General features: G+C 34.3%; 2 protein-coding genes across 2 annotated transcripts; one reads left to right on the top strand and one right to left on the bottom strand.

Moving 5' to 3' along the window:
- LOC104734351 (probable receptor-like protein kinase At5g47070) lies at positions 1,582–4,012 on the bottom strand. The gene is made up of 5 exons (XM_010453904.1): positions 3,753–4,012; positions 2,922–3,328; positions 2,557–2,817; positions 2,366–2,488; positions 1,582–2,272 (listed from the first exon to the last, which is right to left on the bottom strand). The coding sequence occupies exons 2-5, from the start codon at positions 3,291–3,293 to the stop codon at positions 1,763–1,765; spliced, it is 1,266 nt and encodes a 421-aa protein (XP_010452206.1). The 5' UTR covers positions 3,294–3,328; positions 3,753–4,012; the 3' UTR covers positions 1,582–1,762.
- On the top strand, positions 8,838–10,823 carry LOC109128308. The gene is made up of 2 exons (XM_019234434.1): positions 8,838–10,723; positions 10,800–10,823. Exons 1-2 carry the CDS (start codon positions 10,151–10,153, stop codon positions 10,821–10,823), a joined length of 597 nt encoding a protein of 198 aa, XP_019089979.1. The 5' UTR covers positions 8,838–10,150.

Below are 10,823 nucleotides of genomic sequence, written 5' to 3'. Positions count from 1 at the left end.
AAAATAAGAGGAAAAATAGTCAATTTATATTGCATCACCTTTAAGATAATATGTCGTATATTTTTAAAATTTATGGCATGGGTCATGAATGATTTGAGAAACCCAAAAGCCAGTTTTTTTGTTAGGTAGCAAAATTTGATTAAGCTCATACGTAATTATGGTGCGTTTTTTTGATAAACGTTAGTAGTAGTTGTGAAGACTGAAGATTATGCTGATGTAGCCATTAGCATTAGCAACACCCTTTCAATTATCCTATGCGCATATTATATGTTACATGTCAATTAGTCGAATACTATATAACTTAAATAGTCCATTTCAAAAAGGGTCAATGCACTATTTTATAGAGTTATAATAATATGAATAAATGTTACTATCATATATGGTAGTTCATAGAGCAGAAATCTACCAAACAACATGCATGCAGCATTGTTCTAACAATCATAGTTGAGAACCAAATATATTAGCGCGTGTGGTTTCATATAAACTCTATGTTCAAAAAACCTATCATGTCATATAAATAGATAAATAAATCTAGTTAATACTACTTGATAAAGGAAGTAATATGTGATTAGCAATTTAGCATTTAGCGTGACNGTACTACTTGATAAAGGAAGTAATACGTGATTAGCAATTTAGCATTTAGCGTGACTGTTGTAAGAGTATTTAGCGGTTCGTATTATCTAAGAGATGGTTTCAAATGTTAGCAAGGGTTTTTTTTTTCAAAGTTCGATTACGTAACTAAAGTATACATTATGTTTTGTTGTGCTATAACTATATTTTAAGTGATTTTTTTCTTAACTTACTATGTGAATCATTAACTCTCAATTGAGTATTTTTATTTTTCCTTCTGTTCGTTTACACCAAAGCAATCAGTGAATCGGGCATTTTTTTATGAAAAAAACACCAATTAAATTCGCTTTTCACGTTACTTTTTATGAAATTCTTTTTTTTTTTTTTTTTTTAATAATCTTGAGATGCTATGATAGTTTTACTAAAAGCTCTAAATTTAATGGCTTCCCCTGTTTTCAGCCAAAATCAATGCTTCAAAAGTCAAATTGTTTGCCATTGTTAGTACAGATGAGTTGAATGCAATCTTATCAATATTATTCCACTTATTGTGTAAAAAAGGAACCATTTGATGCCTTTTTTTCTTCTGTTATTTTCATTTAAATCTCGAATTCTTACAAGTAAACAAAACATGGTGACAGATACTAGGCTTATAATTATGTTATGCATATGAATTTGTAACGGAAGTCATACACTCGACCCTCTCTTGTTCCATTAATGCATAATGCATTCATTTTTGTGAATGAATAATAAATAACACACACGCCTTTAGAATTTAGAACTGACCTCAACTTTATGAAATATTTTTTGGGAAATACCACAAGGTGGGCAAGATCATGTTACCGATTTAGACCGTATGACCTTTATAATGGGCTTATCATAAGCTTATTAACCTGTGACCAAAGGCCCAAATAGCCTATTAGTTTTCATTGTGTTTTATTGATGCCTCTCTTGGTTTCATTGTGTTTGATCACTTTGTTGCCTGCTGCTATCAGGTGAGTAGCACTGCAAAAATACTCGAAAGCACCTAAATCGTAATATTTCAAATCGATCGTTTCATAAGCTTAATATGGAAACATCACACAAAACAATAAAATTAACAAAATTAGTAAAAGAAAGAAAAAAAAATGTAAGAAAACTCACAAGTTTGTTAAAATTACAGAATTTTTAATTTGTTTCTGACTTGGCCTCAGTATCAACAAGCTCGCACATTCTTTGGGTTCCACAACTTTTCCAGCCAACCTCCTTCGCCACCATCAAGAACCTTCTTGTTCTTCTCTTCCTCGTCTCTAGAAGCTCCTTGACTCTTAAGCGGCACCAGCTGCGGCTTCTTGCTACCAACTCCAGGCGATGAAGCTTCCACAATCTTTGTCACCATATCTAACACCTCGCTCATCTTTGGACGCGCCTTTGCATTCCTAGCAAGGCAAAGGTTGGCTACAACCGCTAGTTTCTGCACTGGCTTGATCATGTACTTCCCTTCGAGCCTCGGATCTACTATGAGCCGAAACCTCCTTGTATCAGATAAGTAAGGTCTCACCCATTCTAAAAGCTTCTGCTCTCCTTTAGGCTTGTTCCGGTCTAGCGGCCTCCTTCCTGTAATAAGCTCATAGATGAAAACTCCGTAACCCCACACATCGCTTTTTGATGTGAGACGACCTGTTTGGATGTACTCTGGAGCTGCGTAACCCATTGTTCCTACTACCTGTTAAACCCCCCAAAAAATTATAACTTTCTTGATCTTGCAATGATTTCAAGAACCAAAAAGACCAATCAAGTGAAAAAGTGAGAAACTTACATCAGTAGAAACATGGCTTGACCCTGGTGAAGGCCCTAAGCGTGCCAAACCAAAATCCGAAAGCTTTGCTTTCCAGTTCTCGTCTAGTAGAATGTTGGATGACTTGAAATCGCGGAATATTATCTACAAACAGAAACATATTTATAGTTAACTGATGAGAGGAACGGATGAAGTGAAAAAACAGAGGATACCTGAAAGTCCATTTCTTCATGAAGGTAAGTTAAACCCCGAGCTGCGTCTTGAGCTATTCTCAATCTAAGGTCCCAAGTAAGTACTGTTGGTGACCGCGGAGATAGATGAAACTCGACGCTTTGGTTTGGCATATATTCATAAACCAAAAGCCTTTGGATTCCACGTTCATCGTCTTCTGCACAATGGCCCAGCAATTTCACCAAGTTTGAATGCTCGACTACACCGAGAAAGTTTACTTCAGTCACCCATTCTTTATGACCCTGCAAAAACCGAATCATGATGATATCCAAAATTATATGATGATCCTTTGATGAATGAGTGAAACACTAACGGATTCTGTGAACAAAAGATGAAGAAACCTTACCTGCAACCCTCTTTTGCCGAGCTGTTTAACCGCAACTTCGATTTTCTTTGAAGGGTCTTCTAAGTTCTTGATCGTTCCCCAGTAGACACAACCAAAACCGCCTTCCCCAATCATACCAGACCTGCTGAAGTTCCTTGTAGCAGATTTAAGATCACTGATAGTGAACTCTCTAAGGTTGTCTTCTCTAGCTGACATGCTCGTGTTCGAGTTCCTTCCAGTGGATGATGATACGGTGCTCGTTCCAGAGACATCCCGGGGACTGAAATCTGAACCGCTTTTGTTTACGTCACTGAAGATAGAGGTTGGTGAAACAGGTTTAGGGCTTCTCTGTTCATCTTTCTTGTCCCCAAGAGGGAATAAGAAGCATTTCATCTTCGTAAAGATATTGAAACACCGAGGTTCCTCCACTGATATACACACACAAAGATGCACAAACGAACTAAAAAGTGAGCACATTGTAGCATTAGATTGAAACACCAAACCAACTTGACTACACTAGAAGACTCGGAATCGAATACACTATTCATTTGCTCGATTCAATCTAAAAATTTGATCTTTGAATCCAAACTAGTCACAAACAAAGGATCAAATTCTGTAACATCAAGGAACCTGAAGAATTTTCGAATCAAATTAGGGGTTCAAGAAAACCCCAAATTGATGTAACGAACCCTAAATTTTGTAGGTCAGACCAAGAAACATTCTTGGCTTAACTTGCCAAATTTATTAGTAAAGATTAAACCTTTGATTATTCCCTAAACAAGAATTGCAAGAAGTATAAGAATTTTGTGATAGAAAAGGTAAAAGTAAGTTGGAGGAAATAAACAAACTCACCTTTGAGATCTTTTTATGTACAGAGACCCAATAAAAATAAAAATCAAAAATCAAAACTTTTTCAGAAGAAGAAGAAAAAGAGCGTTAAAAATCACAAAGCTAAGTATTGTTGGCTTGAAAGGGAAGATAGGAATGTAGGAGCTATGTATTTTAGTAAGTCTAATGAAAATGAACTTGGAACAAAAAGATGGATGGAAGAAGCAAGAAGAGCTGACGAAGAAGACTAATAATCAAAAGAGGAGAGGAGGCTGGCTGATAAAAGGAAGTCAAAGGTTGTTGTGACGACTTTTTTTTTAATTTATGATAATATACTTCTTCCCTTCCAAAATATAAGATGTTTTAAGCAAAGCAGACAGATTAAAAAGTTTTTACTTTTAACAAGTTCAACCAATCAGAAACAATACTGCATAATATAAATTACTAAACTAATCTAAAATTTGCATTGAAATTTGAAAATATCATATATTATGAAACAACAAACTTCTCCAAAACATCTTATATTTTGAAACAGAGAGAATAATATATAGTTATATATATATATATATAGATGTCGACCCAAAAAAGAAAAAGGAAGACAATTTGGTCAATGAAATAATTGAGAGCAACAATTGGCAAATAAATACACACAAAGAAGAAGAAGAAAAAAAATTGCTCAATAAGAAATTTGAATTTTTTTAAAAACCGTAAATCTTTACAATCAATTTCCTGTAATTACAAAGTAAATGAGACTTTCCCCTATTTCATTGATGTTCTCTTTCTTTCTTTCGTTGTGCAGATCAAACTCGTGGCGCTAGCTTCATTATCAAATCAAGTGACATGTCCTTGTTCTCTTTTTTTCTTTTTGTTGAATCAGTTCCGCCAGGTGGTCGTCCTCACTATAAAAGTGTTTCGTTGAACAATATATATCTCCAAAAGGTGATAATACGAACATCATTCTATATTTGCAACGTTTTCCGCATCCGGTGCATATGGGTCGAGTGAGAGCATTGTTTTCAACAATATTGAACTCTTTCCCGTTGTATAACGTGAATCTTGAACCAGTATTCATATATATATCCTTCCCAAGTAAACATTTAATATGGAGTGCCACTTCACATTCTTCGCATCTGTAGAATCTCTTGGTTCTTGAATAGCCTCTGGTTGGGATTATTGCTTCCTCGCAAAGATCGCACGAGTAGACTCCCATGTGCGTCTTCTTCATTTGAACCATCATATAGAGGAGCTATGCACGCTTGACAATATTTTTCTCCATCATGCGGTCATGCCATATTTTGATATCTTCATCAAGTCGCATGGGATGTTCTGGATGACTAAAATGTAATATAATCCCATTACTTATCTCCTCAAACGACGGTTTGATACTTTCCTCTTCTTCTTCTGGTTAACCTTCAACCTCTTTTTCATCCCATATTGCTCATATTCTTAGCCCTGACGTCGCCATATTGCCAAATTTTTTGGACCCTAAAATCAAATGAAAAAAACCCAAAAAATAAATGGACCATGTGCATTTTCACTCCCTGCACATGTCTAGAGCCGGGCCTGTGCACAACATACATGCAATCGTTTTTCAAGCAAGTATGTTGCAACATACATGCAACATAACTTGTGGTAAATAGATGCATCTTCTATGAACCATGAAATCGCAAAGAAGACATACGAAGATGAGATACTTGTTATCGTCACCTCTACAAACATCACACATTAAATTGGATTTTCTAGGGAAGTAATATAGGGTATGCTCATGCCTTTTTTTATGGTTTATGAACGGCGGTTTTGTAGCACAAACCGGATCCAAACTAAAATGAAAAAATAGTAAATTAAGCATAAGGAATAACTAGAAAGGCATTGGCATTCCAGCATAGTAGGAAGTTCACTTACGTGAAGCTGAAGAGAATGTTTAGGATGACAAGGAGATTTGAACACAACACATTCTCTGTGGTACCATTTATCACATTCAACACAAAAATAGTAGGTTGTACCGATGGTGATATTACAAGCCCCACAACATCCTTTTCTTTCTTCAGAGAAAAGGATGTTTGCTACAGTAGTTTATCTATTGTTGCACCCAATAAGAGGTAGAAGATGGTGATGAGAATGTGAAGACTCATCATCTTCATCTTTATCATTAGAAAAATAATAGGGATTATCAACTATGAGACAAGATGCCCCTCGAACCACGAAACTTTGAAATGTTATGTTTTTGGTTCTTACGGCAGGGCATAGGAGACGAGAAGGAAGAGAATGGTTGATGAAGTCCATTAATGTTATGTGCTCCAAAGAATTTAAATGGTCAGAAATTTTGAGAGACTTGGTCCAGATGATACGAGTAGATAACTAGGCTAATCCATGAAATATATATACATATATAAGACGGTTAACCACTTGATGCTAAATTTTTGACAAGAAAAGCATCTCATGCCAAGTATAAACAATATCTTATATAATATGAGAAGGTTATCCTATTTTGTTAAGGAAATGACACTTGGCATGATGTATATCTGACACATATATTCATTTGTTGTTTGGACCTAATTAGCTTAAATTATTTGTAGTTTGGACTTTAGTAACTACAGACCCACAAAACCAAAAAAAAAAAATTTATACATTTTCTTCTTATATATTTATTTTCAGTTTTGCACCAAAAAAAAAAAAAAAATCAGCAAAATATATATTTCAGATTTTTACCGTTATGAAGATGCATCAAACAAATAAACGATTTATCCGCTATTCTTATCAAGTTAAAATGGTTTACGATCATTTTTTGCTTCTTATTTGCTTGGGCTCTTCGTAATTTCTCACTAATCTGTTTTAAATATGAGCATGGTTATGAGACCAATGACGGGGGTTATGATTCGATAGTATTATGATCATAATTGATTGTATGTGTTTAATTGTATTTGGAGCTATGTGGATTTTCTCTTTTTTATTATTACTTATACCAATTAAGTGGCTCATAAGTATCTGGTAAATAACTGTATTTTTTTTTCCTTAGTTTCTTTTTTGCCAGCAGAAAGAAAAAAAAAACTAAGGAAAAAAATGTAGTTAAAAGATGTAGTTAATAAATACAAAAGATAAAACAATGAAGAAACTCCGTTAAAAAGCATCTGTTATTTTGATGGATTTTCTCTTCACTGCATAAGGAAGTGGATCACTTATTTGAAGACACTATTACCGGAATTACAAAATTACGAAGAAAACAAAATTAAAGAAACTTAAATTAGACAGAAATTAGAGATAAATTTAAATTGCCAAAATTTCAAGAGATAGATTAGAAAAATTGAAGATGTAATTTGTGAGAATCTTAAAATATTATGTAATTTTAAATTAATTATTAGATTTCAAAAAAATAAATTAGCAAATTGTAATGTGTGAGAATAAATTAAGGTAATCAATATGAACAAGGGGGAAAACAGACAAATATTAAGAGATATATTAGGAAACAATATTGATGTGTTTTGTGGGAAACTTAAAATATATCAGAGAAAAAAACTATAGAAAATGGGGTTTTATTTGGGTTATGGGGTGTTTGATTAAAGAACAATATTGTATGTGATTTTTGTTAGATATTGTTCTCAATTGGGGAAAATGGTGTTAACATCAAAGAAGAGATCTACGTTTTTAACTTATTTAGAGGAAATAAGGAGAGTAAGAAAACGTTTTTCTTGTATCCAATATAGTTGATTTCTAGATGAACTAATGTTAAAACAAGCACACAATATTTGTCTTCAGCTACATTTGTTTTGTATATGTAAACAACTGTATTTTCCTCAGTCTTGATGCTATGAATTAATATTAATTTTTTAAGTTAATCTTTTATTATTATAATATTAAGTTGTGTCAAGTATTAGAAAATATGATTTTTGGAGAGACGACACAAAATTTTTTAAAACCTGCAAATATTTAAGGAAAAAGTAAGCTATCGACTGTATTGAACAAGAGAAAGAAGATGGCATATGCACAAACTTGAAGTGGATTTGTGTAAATTACAAGCTTGAACAAGTTGTTAGCAGTGATTTAAAACGGTAAGTCTTACTCTTACTATATCATTTTGTTAATTTTAATTGATGATTAAAGTTGTCACATAAAAATTAAGATATTATGTAAATTTTGTTTTTTTAAATTAAAGTATTATTAATTATCTATTTTAAAAAATATACCCTCTAGAGAAAAATCTGCATAATACAAATGATGATAAAACACATATAATTAATTATGTATTAAAATTTAGATACATCAAATAAATTTTGTATGAGATAATAAATAAGAAATAACTACTTAATTACTTCAACTAAAACTTTTTACCGATATGTCCTATTTATTTTATTTTGTGTCAATACATGAAGAACACATATTAAATATTTTTTAAAAAAATTTGCACATTAAAAATTTAAAATTATATATCTAGATTTAAGATATATAAAAATTAATAAAACTATAAAATGAAATATATCTTGCGCATCGCGCTAGCCTATTTCTAGTAATCTATATTCTACAGTTTAAACTTGATCACGCAAAGTATTAATACTATGCTTTTCCATTTGTTTTTAAGAAACAATTCTTAGTGTCTCCTCTCTTAATTTTAAACCCACGGCTACACTACCAGTTTCTCATTCGAGATTACTTTTTCCAACCCGGTATAGTTTAGAATACATGCCTACAATGTACTAAAACATGGTTACATTAATTTCGTGAATAATCCTCTACAGGGCCTACAAATTTTGTTAGCTTTTTTGAAAAGATTTTGTATCGAAAGCACTAGAAATGAAAAAATACAATGGTTAAAGAGAAATTTGATTTATATCATTGGATTTTAAAGAATGTTTGAGTGAATGAAAATATTTTGATTCCGCCGAGTTCATAAATGGTAACGTAATCAAGCATAAAAGAATGGAAATTTAAAATGTTACCGTTACAGATAATTATACACTACCCGTTACAACAGTCATATAATTATATAAGTGTATTTCCTTTTTTTCTTTTAAATTTTTTACTGCCTAACAATTTATTTGATGGGACTTGAGTCATACGTCTAATTTGGCTCTTTCCTATTTATTTGATCTTCTCACTTGCACTGCACATGTATCTAAATCAAAGCTTCTTCTTCTTCTTGGACTCATTATCAATGTGTTTGATTGAACAATATATATCTCCAGAAGATGCTGCTATAAACATCATTTTATATTTGCAACGTCCTTGGCATCCCATGCAGATGGGTCGAGTGAGAGCACTGTTTTTAACAATATTGAACTCCTCTCCTTGTACCGTAACTCTTGAACCAGGATTCATATATAAATCCTTCCCAAAGTAACATTCGATATGGAGTGCGACTTCACATTTTTTGCATCTATAGAATCCGGTTCTTGAATCTCCTCTTAGAATTATTGCTTCCTCACAAAGATCACACGAGTAGTCTCCCTTTGCAACATCTTCTTCATATGAACCCTCAGAAATATCGGACGAGGCCATGTAGTCTAAATAAGTGAATTCTTTATATGAAAAAGTGAGTAAATGTTCATCATTCAAGTATCTCACCTTATATGGAAGACCCGCACAACGAAAACACAAGAGAAAGCCGCAATCATCGCACGCTAACGTTTCTCTTCGATTACTACAAATCATACATGTACTTGTTGAGTTAAATAACAAGGGATGGATATGCAAATGATGATCGTACGGCTCAGATATAGAAGCACATCGTACGTCTAAACTGAAATTGTTACAATCAACATTGTAACACACATATTTGAAACCGCATGATTCAACCTCACAATACTGACATTGTTTGATTTGGGTAAAACATGGTTCCAGAGTAAGTAAATGGGCATGTAAGGCATGATGTTTCACACGGGGAAGATATGCACATTCTTCATGGAGAACATAATCACATTCCACGCATGTATATGTTTTACCATCATATAGAGGAAGTATGCACGCTTGACAATATTTTTCTTCACCGCACCATCTTTTTACATCTTCATCAAGTCGCATGGGATGTTCTGGATGACTAAAATGTAGTATAATCCCATCACGAATTTCCTCAAATGGCGGCTTAATATTCTCATCGTCTTCTTCGGGTTCTCCTTCAAGCTCCTTTCTGTCCCATATTATTCCTCTTGTGCGACTTGTGGCACAATTAGTATGCACACCATAAATGCAGCCCTTTGTCATGCAAGTATATGCCCCATACTTTTTGTCAATAGGTTTGTGACAAACTCCGCAAGCCCATTCTCCAGACGAAAGAGAAGAAGCAAAAGAAAGACGATGTTTGGGCGAATGTTTGTTTACCAAAATCCGAAGGTGGTCTTGGGCTCAGGAATCTCCTAACTTGGAACAAGGTTCTCAACTTGAGGTTAGTTTGGTTACTCTTCTCAAGCAGTGGCTCTCTTTGGGTTGCATGGATGAAGGAGCACCATATTAAAACTGCCACCTTTTGGTCTGCTGAGCTTCACAGCAATTCCAGTTGGATATGGAGATCCTTATTAAACCTGAGACCCTTGGCTAAAACTCTGATCCGATGTCAAATCGGTGATGGCACTTCTGCAAGTTTCTGGTTTGATCGTTGGTCTCCTCTAGGACCGCTAATCGATCTGCTTGGGGACAATGGTCCAGTCTTATTGGGAATCCCCATCAATGCTCAGGTTGTAGCTGCCACAAACTCTCACGGTTGGAGGCTCCCTTCTAGCAGATCCAGGAATCCGCTAGTTCTCAGCATCCGAGATCATCTGCTCTCAGTCCCAGCCCCTTCTCTCTCTCATGGCCCTGATCAGTTTCTGTGGGAAGTAGATAATCGCTCTTTGAATTCATTTTCTACAAAGAAAACTTGGAATCAGCTAAGACCCTCAAAGGAGCAACAATTTTGGGCAAAAGCTGTCTGGTTCAAACACCATGTGCCTAAACATGCCTTCACTTTTTGGGTTGCAAATCTGGATAAGCTCCCAGTCCGCTCAAGGCTCCTGAGCTGGGGAATGCAGGTATCTCCTGAATGCCCTCTGTGTAACTCTGAAACTGAATGCAGGGATCATCTTATGCTCCATTGTGCCTTCTCAGAGGAAGTCTGGCAGCTTATTTTGA

This window comes from Camelina sativa, chromosome 13, assembly GCF_000633955.1.
Source record: "Camelina sativa cultivar DH55 chromosome 13, Cs, whole genome shotgun sequence".
In the NCBI taxonomy this organism is placed as follows: domain Eukaryota; kingdom Viridiplantae; phylum Streptophyta; class Magnoliopsida; order Brassicales; family Brassicaceae; genus Camelina; species Camelina sativa.
Note: the sequence above shows the minus strand (reverse complement) of the source record. Positions and strands in the feature narration are given on the sequence as shown.

Excerpts from the sequence above, each read along its gene's own strand:
- LOC104734351 (XM_010453904.1), bottom strand. The coding sequence starts at position 3,293 with ATGAAATGCTTCTTATTCCCTCTTGGGGACAAGAAAGATGAACAGAGA. Across the intron at positions 2,489-2,556 it reads ATGAAGAAATGGACTTTCAG|ATAATATTCCGCGATTTCAA; the intron begins GTATCCTCTGTT and ends TTCTGTTTGTAG. Across the intron at positions 2,273-2,365 it reads CAAGCCATGTTTCTACTGAT|GTAGTAGGAACAATGGGTTA; the intron begins GTAAGTTTCTCA and ends GGGGTTTAACAG.
- LOC109128308 (XM_019234434.1), top strand. The coding sequence starts at position 10,151 with ATGAAGGAGCACCATATTAAAACTGCCACCTTTTGGTCTGCTGAGCTT. Across the intron at positions 10,724-10,799 it reads TCCTGAGCTGGGGAATGCAG|AGGAAGTCTGGCAGCTTATT; the intron begins GTATCTCCTGAA and ends GTGCCTTCTCAG.